Consider the following 15,935-nt stretch of genomic DNA (forward strand, 5'->3'; position numbering starts at 1 on the left):
TGCAGTTGAGACTGGTGATGAAGCTAAAGCCACACTGAGATTGTGTGTTTTACCACTGCCTGCTTTTGTAGGAAGGCTCTGGGGGAAGGACCTCCAGGTCTGTGTCCTTGGGGACTAAAAATAGCCAGCTTAGCGCCCTGGCTGGGCTGAGGAAGTACAGTGGGCTTGGGAAGTAGGCCAGGTCAGGCCTTCCTAATAGACCTAGCGGCCAAGAGTCCAAGTCCTTACGTGGGAGAAAGCACAGCTCAAAGTCTGTATAGGTTGTCCTGAGTCCATGTGAGCCCCTGGGTGGTTTCATCAACCAGTCTCCAGGTTTTGGTGGGCAGGGGCTGCTTTCCCAGGTTCTAGTCCCCCCTGTCCTCGGAGCTCTTTCTGACAGGCTAGACTTCGTTGGACCAATGGTTCCAACAGGCATTTGCCAAGCACTGGGGAGGGAAGTCACATACTGCTGCTGTACCACTGATGCTGGTCCAAGTCCACCATCTGGGGTGCCGGCATGCAGGAGGCTTCGAGATGGTTTCTGGAGCCGGGAGTGTGGGTGACTCCAGGGAGGATGAGGCAGTTGAGTAAGGCCTCGGGAGGAATAGGATTTTAGAAATTTAGTAAGTGACGAAGCAGAAAAACATCCCAAGTAGAAGAAATTGAAGGTAGGGATGGGGGCTTGGGACTGTGATGGTTCTTTGTGGGAGGGGGACATTAGGGGCAGAAAACAGGTGGTTGGCTCCAGATGGGTCAGGGCTTAACTTCAGATTCACCCGTGCCAAAGGCCTTCTGAACTCTAGGTCCTTGAGCCCTTGCCCGCACTGGGGAGAAGCGGGGCGGAAACTGCCGGGCCCACAGGCGCCCAGCCGGCCGCTGGGTCTCCATCGCTCCCTTCGCTGGTCGTGACGGCGAAGAAGCCCCGGAGCCGCAGGGCGGGGGCCAGGGCGGCGGTCGGAAAGCGGGCTTGGGTGGGCAGCGGGTTGGGCCTCAGGTCCACAGACCCGAGAGGGCCGAGGCGCGCTCCCGCGGTAGCCCCCTCCGGTCCGGGGCCGCGCCCCGGAAAAGCGAGGTTTCCGCTGGCTCGGCTGCCGCCGCCACCGTGGAAAGGACGACGCGGGAGAGGAGGGGGGGGTCAGCTGGCTGCCGCCGGGCCGCCAACTTAAGGAGAGGATCCGGCCGAGGGCGCCAACCGCTGACCCCTCTCCTGAAGAGCGAGGGGCGCGCACGCCCACAGGCCCCCCCCCTCCGGGGCGCGAGCGCGAGCGCGGCCCCGGCCCCGCCCCTCGGCGCTGGGTGGGGCGGGCGCGGGCCAGGCCTCCCCGCCCCCTCCCCGGACACGCCCACCCAGTGCTTTGGCGGCGCGAGCCGCAACTGGCAGCGGCGGGCGAGCGCGAGGACCGCGCGCCGCGAGGCCCCGCGCGTGCGTGCAGTCTCTCGCTCGCGCGCTCTGCCGGGCGGGCTGAGCAGACGAGTCGAGCCCCCGCTGCCGCCGCCGCCGGAGAAGCTTGGGCGTCCGCTCGGCGTCGCCTGATTCCCGTAACCCCCGTGCCTCCCTACCCGCGGCCGGGCCATGGCGGAACGTGGAGGGGCGGGCGGTGGTCCCGGAGGCGCCGGGGGCGGCAGTGGCCAGCGGGGCTCTGGGGTCGCCCAGTCTCCGCCGCAGCAGCCACCGCCGCAGCAGCTGCCGCAGCAGCCGACGCCCCCCAAGCTGGCCCAGGCCACCTCGTCGTCCTCATCCACCTCGGCGGCGGCCGCCTCCTCCTCGTCCTCGTCCACCTCCACATCCATGGCCGTCGCGGTGGCCTCGGGCTCTGCGACTCCCGGCGGCCCGGGGCCAGGCCGCACCCCCGCCCCCGTGCAGATGAACCTGTACGCCACCTGGGAGGTGGACCGGAGCTCGTCCAGCTGCGTGCCCAGGTGAGCGGCGGGTGGGGGGGACCGGGCCCTCGGGGGTCGCCCAGCCGGGTCTGTGACAGGCCCCCGCCTTCCCATTCCTCCCCGTCCCATCGCCCAAGGGGGCACCCCGAACCTAGATTCTCTTTGGCTGCTTTGCCGCCCGGCCTGGCTCCTTCCTGGCCTCCCAGGACCCCTCCCGAGGGGACCCCGCCCTCTCCTGGCATCCCCACCTGTCTGGGGCCGGGGCCACCCTCTTCCCCTCCCTGAGCTGGGCCTTCTGGACTCTCAGCCCTGGGCCTTCTCTTGTTGATCTGACCGAATCCGGCCTTCCTGTCAGTTTCCCCGTGAAAGTCACAGACTCTTTTCCCGGCCTTGCCAGCTCCCGTGGGCTGTACATATGTTACGTAGATGTGGTATGGATCTCTTTAGATATTATTATTTCCTAATATACTCGGCATGTGTCAAACTCGGTTGTCACCTTCTTTCAGGTAAAGCCCGTATAATAACCCTTGGCGCTTCTAGTTTGTCTTCAACACACATGTTCATTTGTACTCCAAATACGCACGTTCTGTCCTGGCCTCTACGTCTTGTAAAAGTCCTATTTAATGTGTCTTCAAGTGTATTTTTCATCCTCTCCTCCCTCCTCACCCCCCAGTAACTGGTCACAACTTCTAGCCCTGTAGGGCTACATAAAATTACTGCCTGTTCCTAAATTCAATCCATTCCTCTGTCTATTGGAACCATCTGGGGACTTGCCTTCCATTGGTAAAATATACCTGAGTTTGGGTTATTTTCTGTTTCTGTATTGGCAAGGCAGTCTTTCTCAAACTCTTTGGGGACAGTGTGCAACTTCCTACAGTTTACCCCTTGAATAGACACTGTGAAGCTGGTTTCACCCAAGATGCCCAGAGAAGTGCCTGGAGGTGGTCTTTTTTGTCACCTGTAAACTGAGTTGTTTCTGATGTTTTGGAGTCTGGCTGGCTCCTTACTCTGTCAGCCGTGTCTTGGGCAGATGGACGTGCAAGTGGGGTTGGGGAGCATTGTCTGGTTACATCTTCAACTCTTTATTTTTCTCCACGCCTCCCCCTTTATTTTGAATGGTTTCATGCATGCAAAATTATATATGTCCTAGAAAGGATTGTAAATAAAAATGACAAGAAGTACATCTCTGTACTTGACTCAGCTTGAGAAAGAGCATTACAATTGTGTTGAAGCCCTCGGGGTGCCACTTCCTGACCACATCCCCTTCTTCCCTCTACAAAGGTAAACATTATTCTGAATTGTGTGTCTGTCATTTCCCTGTCTTATAAAATTAGTTTTACTGGCCTATGTGCATCTCTAAGCTATGTTTTTTAGTTGTGGATGTTTTTGGAAGTTTATATAAATGCTATCATACTGTATGTGTTCTGGGGCCAATTTGTGCGTGTGTGTGTGTGTGTGTGTGTGCGTGTGTGTTTAAACTCAACATTAAGTTCGTGAGAATCATCAGTGTTGTATGGTGGCTCTAAATATTTTCACTAATGGGTAGAATTTCATTGTATGAATATACCATAAAGCTCCTTTTGATGAACATTTGGGTTGTTTCCTGTTTGCTAATACAAACAGTAATGCTGTAAATATTTTTGTCCAGGACTCTTGGTGCTCCTTGCAAAAGTTTCTTTAGGATGTCTTTATACGTAGGGGTGGAATTGCTGTTTGAGAGATATATGTCTGGAACATTTTTGGATAATGCTGAATTGTTTTCCATTAGCCCCCCTCTACTCTTCGTGTCCCTTGTGTTTCAGCGTTCACTTCACTGATTTATACTTTCTTTTTTCTCTGTCCTTTCTTCAGGGTAATCAGGAGCCCCATGAGTTTAGTTAGGTTTGGCCAGTACCCTAACACACACCAGATGCAACTGGGAGTTTAGTATGTGGTGGTTTCCTCTCTTGGTCCTAAGCAGACCTGCCTTTCTCTTTCTGTACAGGCCCATCTATAATTGAAGTATTCTCATCTACTTCTTTCAAACATAAAAGCACTGGGTCCTTTCCTCCATGGGTCCAGTGTTAGTAATGCATGCTTGCCTGTTCTTCCGTCACATCTATCACTGTTTGACTGGTGACATTTGGACAACTGCCTTCTCTAGCTTGTTAGATCAGAAAGGTGTGAGCCTACTGGCAAGAAGCTGCTGTGCAACTGAGGGGGATAAATAAAATCACTGATTGCTGTTGATTTCCAGTCTGTCCCTATTGGTCACTGAAAGGTCCACACAATAAATTATTAGCCAAAGAAACAGCCAGGTATCCTGATCAAATCAGTAATTGTTATGTTGACTTGGTGTGGGAGCCTTAGACTGTCTTGTTGTTTTCACCTGCAGGGAGCATGCAGTTCTGTCATGTCTACCAACCAGTCTTTGGGATTGTCAGCTGTCCTGCTCTGACTTTTTTTTTAACCGGCACCCTGGTGCCTCCCAGCTCTTTGTGGAACACTTGTGCTCTTTGGAGCAGGCTGTTTTATCTGCAGGATGGAAAATAACACCCTGTGGGGAGAAAATGGCCTGCTATTGGCCCTTCCAGTGATTAGAGTCAATCAGTTAACTTGAGGTCTCCTTGGTATGCTTGTTCATGTTGTTTGGAATGTATTGGCAGCGAGCACTCTGTATACAGCACGCTGAATATCGTCTAGGATTAACATTCTTGTCTTGTGTAACTCAAGTGAGACACAAATGTATGATTTATATGCACTTGAGAAATGCAGGCATGATTGTATGATCTAAGGTTGGATATGTATAAAATGTCCTGGGATTCAGTCTTGTGAAATTGTCATCCTCTTCCTAGTGCAGAGAAGCGAGTTGAAAAGTCGAGTGTTAGGAAGGTCATGCTCCTTTTCTTGATCCCTGTAGAAATATAATTTACTTTTGGGAAAAAAAAAAAACCTTCTTCCTTTATTAGATGTTTAAATAAAGTTGTTGTTTCTCAGGTATGTACTCTGCTCTGACTTAACAGCTACTAAATTCTCTCAGAATCCACAGTATTTTTTTTTTTTTTACATTTTATGAATGAAGAGCATACCTATAGTTGGCTTTAAAAGAACTAAATTATTCTTTGCATTGCCATTTTTACCAGCATTTTTTAAAATAAAAAGATGGTTTTTTTCCTGATAGTGGATTTTTATTCTCACAAGGAATTTCAAAATTTTAACTGAAATATAATTTAACTGAAATATAGTTGACATACAATATTATGTTGGTTTAATTTGCATTTGATTTGACATTTGCATACATTATGAAATGATCACCACAATAAGTCTAGTAACCATCTGTCCCCACACAAAGTTATTACAGTATTATTGACCATATTCCTTATGCTGTACATTACATCCCTATGGCTTAAAATAAAAGGATCAATACACGTCCACGATTAGAAATTCAAGCAGTACAGAAAGATGGAAATGGTAAAGGAAAGCCCCAGCCCTGTGTCTCGTCTCACTCCCCAGAGGTAATCACTGTGAAATACAGTTGGCTGTTGAGATTCTGTCACCAGCAGGTAGGTCTGTTACAGTTCCATTATGAAATTCACAGCTTTGGAAGTTGACGCTGTTTTCCCTCCACACTAAGGAGTGCTCCCTTGTCTGTGGTCCAGAGTGTGGACAGTGGTGTGGCGCTGTCGTAGGCACCAGGTGACAAGATGCTTGACGTTAAAGGAAGGGTTTTAGAGTCTCGTTGACCCCTTCTCTTTGGTCTTTGTATGGTGACATTTCCCGTGATGTTCTTTTCTCTTTTTGAGTTGCTTAAGTAGGGGAGACTGAAAAATTATTCAATTTCCTAAGTGTACAAAATGTGCTCTGCTGTATCACCCACTAACTGTATCACATTTGTCTTTGAGTACAGAGCACATTTGCATATCCTTGTCTGTGTGTGTGCTTAGGGAAGGAGTTCAGTGGTTATCAGTCACATTTCTCCTTTAGACCACATTTGGAAAAAAAAAAAAAAAAAAAAAGGGGGGAGGTGGCCATGGCCAAGTTTGTGTGACTGTCCTGCAATAGCAGTGTTAATTTCATGAAGGCACTTGAGGCCAGTTAACCCTCTAACCATGAAAGCACTGGGCAAGCCAGGATGTATTGCTGTATGTGCTTCCTGTGTGCTAGGGCAAACTCTCCCCCACCTTAGCGTTTTCATCCATTCATTGGGAATACTTTTACTTACTATCCATTCCAAGATGTGGGTGAAATAAATTTAAAATGGGACCTATAGATCCACAGGAGAAAGTACTTCTTAAATGATAGATATAAAGTGAATGTAATTGATCAAATAAGAGAGAGCTGTTGAACTTTCTTTTATTTCCCTAGCGTTAAAAGTCTTGGAAGCATATTTGTATCTTAGAAGATTTGAATTTCACATTGTGAGTGTTGTAATAGAATATGCTCTCTATCGGAGTAATATAATCCACCGTCCCTGTGGAAGCTCAGATTCCTTAAGTCAGAAAGAGAATGACTTTCACAGAGTCTGTCTTACATGTATTGATTTACAGATCTTTTGGACACATTAGTGGTTATGTGATTTCCTTTTAAGCTAGATTTCCAATTTCTTAGCTGAGCCAATAAGCTGCCACCGTTCTTACGGTTGGTGCCGTCTCTGTGTGCACCAGGGAGGTGCAAGCCAGAAAGTGTTTGGGCTGTGTCTTTTCACTGCTTCACCCCAGGAGGCTTGTCCTGTTTTGGCCCGGACTTGAAGGCTCAGTGGGTCCTCTGAAATTTGGAGTCGGCTTGGCTTGGCCCTGTGGTGTCACATTCTGGGAGTACTTTGGGAGTCCAGGGAAGCTGCGGGAATGATTGCAAGAGTTGATCTTTTTCCAGTGTGAGTTCGGAGTGGTATTAAGGGCTTTTGAGAAAAGACAGAGTTTGAAGTTGGCCTTAAAATGTCTTTTAGAGCCCAATGGGCTGGAATTGAGCAAGGCAGTTTGGTTCTAGATTGGCAAGCCCTGACACAGTCCTCCCTTCTCCAGGCCTAATTAAAGGAGTAACCACCATAACTTCAGAGGACTTTAGGGAACCAATGTGTGTGCCTGGGCACCAACTCTGGAGTCATTCACAGGGCAGTTATCTGATTAGAAAGCCTGCTGGACCTGCTTTCCCTTTTATGTTATTACAAACCAGAGAATGGCTGTAGTCCCAGCTTAGGGAGCTGCTTAGGCAGACATGTGCCTGGCCTCTACCTTGGGTAGCGCAGTAGAGAAGGCCAGTAAATGATGATGTATTGTTGCTGAGCTTTTATATCTTCTAGAAAACAGTTACTTAAAACATTTTGTTTGACATTCAATTATATCTTAAGATCATAGGCTGCTTCATCTTTAAAGCTGTGCTGTTCAATACAGTAGCCACTAGCCAATGTGGCTGTTTAAATATTAATTAAAATTGAATGAAATTTAAAATTCTCTTCCTTAGTTGCACTGGCCACATTTCATTTCACACCAGTCACGTGTGGCTGGTGGCTGCCATATTGGACAGGGCAGATCTAGAACATTTCCAGGACCACAGAAAGTTCTGTTAGATAACACTGTTTTAGAGAGAAAATTGCCTAAGTATGGGCATTTCTGGTATTAATATTTATGGCTTCTCCTTATTTGTTCAATTAGACTGAGTACTCAGTCTGTCCTCTTCCAAGTTATTTTAAAATGTCCCCTTTCTTTGCTATTCCAAGGGCCCATTAGTTTTCTTTTGTTAGTTTTCCCCCTTTAAGTGTTGTTACCTTCTAGTCTGCTCACTTCCTCCTGGAGGGAATTAGCTTCCTGGTGCTTCCCTGTCATTTGTTTCTCACAATTTTAGGTCTTAGTCAATATCTACAGAGAAAACTGGCTGGAGGCGTTAACTCCAAAATGGTTTTGGATGGTAAGATTATGTGTGATACTAATTTTTGTCCTTGTGTATTTTTTGGTGATTTCCAGACTTTCTATAACAGACATGTATTACAGAAAAGACCAGTAAATGTTGTTTTAAAAATATATATTTAGGGACTTCCCTGGTGGTGCAGTGGTTTAGACTCCACCCTCCCAATGCGGGGAGCCTGGGTTCGATCCCTGGTCAGGGAATTAGATCTCACATGCATCCCACCTGCTGCAACTAAGACCCAGTGCAACCAAATAAATGAGTAAATATTTTTTAAAAAAATTTATATATATATATATATATTTAAAGATGCATATCAACTCTTCTCGGTTGTATACGTACCTCAAAGGAGGGAACCTTACAAATTTTTTATTGCTATAAAGATGTAAAAAATAGGATTTATTGAATGGGTGAAGACATTGGGGGGAGCTGAGGTTTCACTCCACTCACCTTCCTTTCTTGGTTCTAGAGTTGCTTGTTCATCTTTATTGATAGCAAAAATGGTTACTGGAGAATGCTCTAGCCTGCTGCCCACCTCATGGTGTGTGGATGGTGAGGCACAGGTGAGGAGGGGGCATTGATAGAGGCACATTAGTTATTTGATGTTCGTGTAGCGTCTTTTATTTTATTTTTGGCCACACCGTGCTGCATGTGGGATCTTAGTTCCCTGACCAGGGATCAAACCCGTGCCCTCTGCATTGGGTGCTCTGAGTCTTAACCACTGGACCGCCAGGAAAAAGTCCCATGTAGCTTCTTTCAGATTGTAAAGTTTTTAAATACATTAGAGGTCAGAACATCTGAGTTTAGTTCTAGCTTCACCAATTTTTCTGACCCCGAGTACTGTTCTTCTTCTTTTCTCACTGGAAGTAATGATCCTCCACGACTCCCAGATGAACCTGTGTTTCATTCATCCTTTCAGCACTTTCAGTTCTGTAAACAGAGGCACTGGGTAATATCCAGAGCCTATTTTGGCAAAAAAAATTTTTAGAACTGTGACAGACCTCTTAGCAGTTACACCGTGAGTGGTTTACCCTGTATGTTTTTTTAGTGACCTGGTGCAGGTATAGGTAGGCGTGAAAGGAGTGATGTTTTAAAACTTGGTTCCTATTACAGCACCTGCTCCTGTCTTCTTAGTCTGCAGACTCCTCCGAATGGCAGTCTGCCTCTCAGAGCAGTATTCTGAGCAAGACTCCCCCCAGGTAACAGTTTGGATGTGGTAAGTGGAGTGAATGTTAATTGTCCCTGAGTAAATTTAGCCTGGTTATTGTGCTTAGATGTAGGAAGGTGTTTTTTCTTTACAGTTTTTCTTCAAAACTGTGTGTGTGTGTGTGTGTGTGTGTGTGTGTGTGTGTGTGTGTGTGTGTGTGTCTGGCTTTGAGCTTCCTTTTGTTCCTTTTTTTTATAAGCGAGACAGAGATTCTTTGTAGTGTTTTTTTGTTTTTGTTTTTTTAACAGTTTAGGAGAAAACAAAAGGCTTAGGACATCAGTTGTCATTTATTTGGTCCCTCCTCCTGGACCTTTTCCTGTCTGTTGTTTAGAAACACCAAATGGCTTCAGGGGTTAGATAGTAGCTTTTTCCTCCCATGTCTGCGATTAACGGTGCCTGGAAAGCACATCGCACTCCCTCATGTGTAACTCTACCCATCCTCTGTGACCCTGATCTCCTCCCAGAAGGTAACCACCAGTAGCAGTTCAGAGTGATATGTTAAAATGAAAATCAGATCATGTCACTCCCCTGTTCATAATCTTCCCAATTCATTCATTTAGCAAATGCTTGTAGACCAGCCGGCATGTGCCACAAACAAAATCCTTGATCTCATAAAGTATACATTCTGCTGGGTGAAGATAAGAGACCCTATCAAATAACTTTTCATCACACTTAGAGTAAAACCCTTTTTATGACTTAGGAGATACTTCGTGGTGGGACTGTTCCCGTGGCTTCCACCTCATTGCTACCATTCTCCCCGTGCTCACCTGGCTCTGGGCAAGCTGGGCCCGGGCACAGTCACCCTGCCTTTGGGCTTTTGCACTTGCTGTTCCCTCTACCCGGAATGCTGTGTCCCCAGATCATTGTGTGGCTGCCTTCTGGGTATCATTCAGGTCTCAGCTGACCTGCTACCTTGGAAAGCTTCTCTCACCTGCCCATTGCATTCCGGGAGTTTATAAATCTTCTTCACACCAGTTACCATCATCTGAAATAATCCTGTTCATTACTTTACATAGTAGTTACTTTATAGGTGCTTAATGGATACATTTGTCAATGAGCAGTGCCTGTTTATTTGTAAAGTTTATTGAATGAAAATCTATCCTCCACGATTCTTTCATTCAACAAATATTTTTTGAGTATTTCTATATGCCAAATACTGCTCCAGGTGCTGGGGAACCAGCAGCAAACTGGTTGACGAAGTCCATTCTCTCCTAGAGTGAACATTCTTGTGGAGGGAGACGGAAAATAAACACTTAATTCGGTCTATAGTGAATAGTCAGGTGGTGAGTAGTGCCATGAGGAAAAACAAAGCGGAGTGGGGACTTGAGAGGGTTGGGTAGTGTGGTCAGAGAAGGCCTCTGGTGAGGTGCTGTTTGGGCTGATGCCTGGGTGAGGTGAACCAGACTGCTGAGCGTTTGCTGTGTGCACAGCACCTCCGCAGGAAGGGAAGTCGAGGCGCAGGAAGGGAAGTCGAGGCCCAGGGAGGTGAAGGCAGTTCTGCAGGGCTCCCCAGTTTAGAAGTAGGTGGAGGGCTTCCCTGGTGGTGAAGTGGTTAAGAATCCTCCTGCCAATGCAGGGGACACGGGTTCGAGCCCTGGTCTGGGAAGATCCCACGTGCCATGGAGCAACTAAGCCCGTGTGCCACAACTACTGAGCCTGCGCTCTAGAGCCCGTGAGCCACGACTACTGAAGCCTGCGCACCTAGAGCCTGTGCTCCGCAACAAGAGACGCCACTGCATCGAGAAGCCCGTGCTCGCTGCAACTAGAGAAAGCCCACGCACAGCAATGAAGACCCAACGCAGCCAAAAATAAAATAAATTAATTAATTAAAAAAAAAACAAACTTGGTGTCCCGGAGCTCTGTCTGGATGTCATGGTTGACAAATAATATTTAATGCTTTATGCTTTGTAATGTTGGGATTGCAGAATGCTGCTTTATTACCAAATTATAGACAGTGAGAGGCTTCGTAGCACAGTGGCTACAGGTGTCAGTTCTGGAGCCAGTTAGCCAGGATTTTAATCCTGACTCTGTTGTTTACTGTTTGAGTGACTTGGGCAAATTACTTAACCCCTCTAATGCTTCATTTTTCTCATCTTGTAAAATGGGCATAATAATTGCCCCTACTGTTCATTTATTATGAGGATTAAATGAGATTAATACACGTTAAGTGCTTACGTGGCACATAGAAAACACTTAAAAATGTTACTATTACTCTTGCTGTCTTTATTGCCAGCCTAGCTTCTCTGTCTCTCCCCCACACCCCTCGAAAAACTGCTTTCTGTCTAGAATCAGGGCAACCTTGTTTATATTCTGATTTCCTCAGGGGGACCATTACAAGGTCTTGGGTTCACTTTGGCCACAGATCCTGCCAAACCCCAAGCTTAATAGACTAGAAAGTCAAAGGAAAATATTTTGGTTCTCTGAAGCAGTGGCTGGGTCGGGATCCTGTTTCTACATCCTGCCAGCTTATATGAACGGAAGAGATGGTTCAGGCCCGGCCTGCAAACCACAACTTTGTTTTGAGCCAACTTGACTTGACAGCTTCCCTATTCTACCTGCTGACTTCTTTAGCTCTGCTTTGGCAGCCAGAAGAACAACTAAACCGGTTTACAGCTAGCCATTTATCACCAGTAAAAGCTGAGCGACTCCTAGGAAAATCAGGATTTAAACGGAGTTGATCTTTTTCTCGTTTCTCCTTAAGCTTTCCTTTTTATGTCTCAGACTATAGAAAAACTGTATTCTACTTTTGTAGGAGAACCTGATAATACATTTAAGGCCTATTGTGAAACATTTGGATCTTTGTATACATGTCAGTTTTCTCCTTTAATAAGCACCAAGACTTTTTATCTTCCCATTTTGGTTAGAAACCCACAAATATATTTATGTGTTTCTGGTTCTTCCTTGAGAATGTATAAAACACAGATTTACCTCTTCTCAAGCGTGGATGGTCATGGTGAATGGGACCCTCATGGCGAACATCAGGGCTTGAAATGAAGAGTGCGGACTGGTACGTGGTGCGTAACTGTCTTTAAAGTCATATGTTTGCTTTTTTAGTTTTGTTTTTGGCTTCTTTTCTCCCTGTTGCTATCAACATGCCTTCTTTCTGCTTTGTTGCTTCTAATATTCCATGAGCTGAAGAATCATATAGTCAAATATGTTAAGAAGGAATGGGCTCTGAATATGCGGCTAAGAGTAATGGGCAGTGTAATCTGAGAGCATGGGGTCCACAGCGGGGCTGTTTTGCTCACCTCTTGGTCCAGTTTGTGCTCTAGAGGTAGGCTTGCTGGTGAGTTGAGGGTGAGGGTTTAATCTTCTGTTAAACTAGTTAATCTTCTATTACTATTATGGATTAGTAAGTAAAGCCCTATATCTAGTGCTTAGTTAAATCTATTTTGATTACCTCTGGGCAAGTCACCTTTTTCTCCCGATTTTTTTTTACAAGTGGGGACGCCTTTTTTGGCCTTGTTGATTTGTTATGCAGAGAAACAAAATATTTGTAAAATGTTTGACCATCTATATTCATAGAAATCATTAGCTTAACATCTTTGGGTAATGGCAGTGAAACTATGAATATGATGGTATAGTATTTTTAGGCCTGATTTATATCAGTCATCATTTACATTGTCTCTGCAAGTAGGTTTTTGTTTCGCACTTTCAGGTCGTATCCAATAGAATGTGGCAGCGTAATCTACCCTAAGTCTGGTGTTTAATAAAATTGTCTCCTCGAAATTAAAATATGTGGAAAGTAGACTACAGCATTCGGTCATCCATGCCATGGACTGTTTTTGCTGTGGGTGAAAATGAATAAGCAACTCTGGAAACCAGCGTCCTCTGGGAGCATAAAAGCTCTGTGGCTATTAATGGATTTAATTGTATTTCCACTCTGCCACCAAGATGTGCAATAAATTGTTTATGCCCTTATCTTTAATGGGGAGAATTTGTTCATTAGCTGTGATATCATTATCCCTTTGTTTTTATTACTTGTGGATGATCCCCTCTATCTTTCCTTTTTAAAAAAAAAAAACTTATGAAAAGGAGCAGGTAAAATGTTATTAAACATTGCCCATTAGTCTTTTTGGTTGACTTTTCTCTCCATGGAGGAAAAGGAAAGTGTCATCTCACTGGGGAAACAAATGCTTGGGTTGGAAATGGGACATGATCTGAACTAAGATTTGGCGTAGGATTAGTTTGGTGTGCTTTGGACTTAGGCCAGCGATGTGTTTGCTTATGTTCCAGGAGGGCCTTGTTCTCAGGCAGCCTCACTGATAAATGAGTGCCATGTCTCCATGTGCCGAGGCGTCGTCCGATTGGAGTCCGTTTAAGAGAACGTTTTAGAGAACGTTTGTGACGATGACTCTATTTGGGTTTGGGTTTTGTTTTGTTTTGCTTTGTTTTGTTTGATGCTCATTCAGGTATTTCCTCCTATTCTTATAATCTATCTAGAGGAAAAAAGTCAGCAAGTTGCTATCATCTCTTTAAAACCACGTGCCAAAAATGCTTTGGCTGTAGAATCTGGTTTCTTATTTGGCTTCACCTCACCATGTGGGTTTGCATAAGTCTCTGTGAGTCCTCCTCTCCCTAATAGTAACTTCATTTAGTTGGCAGGTACTCACCGCGCAGAAACCGTATGCCCGGTCACCATTTTAGACACCGAGGAGAGAGTGCTTAATAAAACAGGCAAAATCAAGCTCTCCTGGAGGTTACCTTCTAGGGGCAGAGGGGGCAGCAGGCAGTAAACAAATGAGTGAACAAATGGTAGGGTATGTCAGATGGGGAGAATTAAAGCAGGAAAGGGGTATGCGTGAGGCAGAGGGTGTTACTGTTTTAAATAAGGTAGTTTCGAAGACCACAGAGAAGGTGAGTGCTCATATGGAGCACACACTGAGGCAAGTCATTAGAGGGAATGGTAAGTACTAGTAGGTTCCAGGAGCATCCAGGAGGCCAGTGGCCTGGAGCCAAGTGAACCAGGTGGAGAGTAGTGGGAGAGAAAGTCAGAGAAGTGAAGGGACCAGATCTCGTAGGCCAGTGTGGGACTCTGGCTTTGACCTTGAGTGAGATGAGGAAGCCGTTGGGGATTTCGAGCCAGAGAAGAGGCGTGGTAGTGACTTACGTATTAAAATAACCACTGGCCCCTGTGTGTAGCACAGCCCATAGAGAAGGCCAAGGGTGAAAGCAGGGGGTCCAGTTAGCAGTATGAAGATGATGTACTGGGAGCTGGTGTTGCCTTCGGCCAGGGTGGTAGAGAAGATGAGAAGTCGTCAGAGTCGGGTATAGTCTTTTCAAGCCTGAAGGATTTGCTTATGGATTACATTTGGGATATGACACAAGAAAAGTATTCAAGGACGACTTCAAGATTTCATTGAACCTCCTTGTGTCAGTTTTCTGTTTTTCACTAAATAAATGATAGTGATTTTCATCTCTTTATCATAAGTGACATTATACGAGAATGAGATCTGTGTAACAGAACTCTTCAAAGCTCTTGAGGAAGGTTGTTTGTTTCTGTTTTTGCCGTTTGTGATTAACTGGGAATAAATTTCCTTGGGGATTTACTGGGCGATGGAATAATCCATAGGTTGGCAACTGATTGTGTTAAAAATCTAGATGAATTCTTTTTATGCTGTAGGCCATGGTGAAGGTGTTGGAGCAGCAGAGTCTCAACGTCCCTAATTATTCTGCTGTCGTATTTGCTTGGTCTGATATCTCCTCTGTGATCCTTGCCTATTTGACGGCTTTTGGTGAGGGAGCTCTATTGCAGAGGCCATTAACAGCCATAGCACCTACCCTTTGTCACTAACCCAGTGGAACTGAAAAATAAAAAACATCTTTTTTTTTTTTTTTTTTTTTAAATGACTGGTTTGCTACAGCAGACAGCCTGTCTGTGCTTCCTAGGAGCTGCTCTATAAGGAGGAATCCTGCTGCAGAATGATCTAATTTGTGTAATCTTGAAGGTGGAGCTATTTTTGAAAGAGAACAGAAAAATAATGGAACCCTTTGCTTGTGAATGCCAAGCTGGATCTTACTGACTTAAAAGGAAAAGGGCTCAGTTAGATCTTGTAGTTTGAACTCTAATTTCCCTATTGTCCTGCTCACCAGGTCTAGGTAAAATTTATAATAGATATATTTAGGTAATTGCTCTTGAAAATGGTAGCTGGGTTTTTCTTTTCTTTTTTTCAAAAACATTTTAGATAAATATATTACTTGTGATTTGGATAATGTGAGTAGCATGGAAGAGCAGTTTCCAAATTCAAGAATTAGAATTCTCTTTACAGTTATTTGATAGACTGATGGTTTGTAACTGGTTCTCAAAACTATCAGATTTTATGGCCCCTTTTCTATCCTGAAATGAAATTCATTTACCAGCATGTCTACAACGTCTTAACTGCAATATAAAGGAAAAATAAAAGGAAAGCTATTTGTAATACAATATGTGTTTCTATATGTAAATTCTCAGAAGACGTGTGTAAGTGTTCACAGCACAGTAGAAACCATAGCTGTCAGGTGCTTGCAGGTACACATCGCCTTATCTCTGTGGCTATGGCTCCCATAAATAGAGACTGATACAGGTGTACTGCATGGGTGCCTCATGATATGTGGCAGTGCCATCGGTGATATAGTTTTCTAAGATGGTGGATAAATCTTCATCAAATTCTACACAAAACAAAATATAGTCTTTTCTCTGTTTACTGTAGTTACATTAGTTACGTTCCTGGAAAATCCAGTGTATGTTGATTGGTGAAAAACTCAATTAAGTTTCTATGTAAAATCTATTTAAATCTAGGCTTAGAGCATTATAAGCTCCTTTTTTTTTTTTTTTTTTTTTTTTTTTGCGGTACGCGGGCCTCTCACTGCTGTGGCCTCTCCCGTTGTGGAGCACAGGCTCCGGACGCGCAGGCCCAGCGGCCATGGCCCACAATCCCAGCCGCTCTGCGGCATGTGGGATCCTCCCGGACTGGGACACGAACCCGTGTCCCCTGCATCGGCAGGCGGG

The 15,935-nt window shown here is 45.3% G+C and overlaps 1 protein-coding gene across 4 annotated transcripts; it reads left to right on the top strand.

Annotated features, from left to right (window-relative positions):
• Positions 1 to 1,375: 1,375 nt before the first annotated feature.
• Positions 1,376 to 11,183, top strand: LOC114484842 (phosphofurin acidic cluster sorting protein 1-like). Of its 4 annotated transcripts, none has more exons than XM_055082337.1 (3): positions 1,376 to 1,899; positions 8,854 to 8,939; positions 10,524 to 11,183. In XM_055082337.1, exons 1-2 carry the CDS (start codon positions 1,553 to 1,555, stop codon positions 8,921 to 8,923), a joined length of 417 nt encoding a protein of 138 aa, XP_054938312.1. In that variant the 5' UTR covers positions 1,376 to 1,552; the 3' UTR covers positions 8,924 to 8,939; positions 10,524 to 11,183. The 4 variants fall into 4 exon arrangements, with proteins under 4 accessions (XP_054938312.1, XP_054938313.1, XP_028339705.1 ...); XM_055082338.1 differs by lacking the exon at positions 10,524 to 11,183 and adding an exon at positions 7,681 to 7,743 and having other exon boundaries at positions 8,854 to 10,324; XM_028483904.2 differs by lacking the exon at positions 10,524 to 11,183 and having other exon boundaries at positions 8,854 to 10,324.
• The last annotated feature ends 4,752 nt before the right edge of the window (positions 11,184 to 15,935 follow it).

Source organism: Physeter macrocephalus, unplaced genomic scaffold, assembly GCF_002837175.3.
Source record: "Physeter macrocephalus isolate SW-GA unplaced genomic scaffold, ASM283717v5 random_87, whole genome shotgun sequence".
In the NCBI taxonomy this organism is placed as follows: domain Eukaryota; kingdom Metazoa; phylum Chordata; class Mammalia; order Artiodactyla; family Physeteridae; genus Physeter; species Physeter macrocephalus.

What these genes read in the sequence shown, in the direction of transcription:
- LOC114484842 (XM_028483903.1), top strand. Translation starts at nt 1,553, where the DNA reads ATGGCGGAACGTGGAGGGGCGGGCGGTGGTCCCGGAGGCGCCGGGGGC. An exon ending in TCGTCCAGCTGCGTGCCCAG is followed by an intron (nt 1,900 to 3,061) that starts GTGAGCGGCGGG and finishes TACTTGACTCAG; the next exon opens with CTTGAGAAAGAGCATTACAA.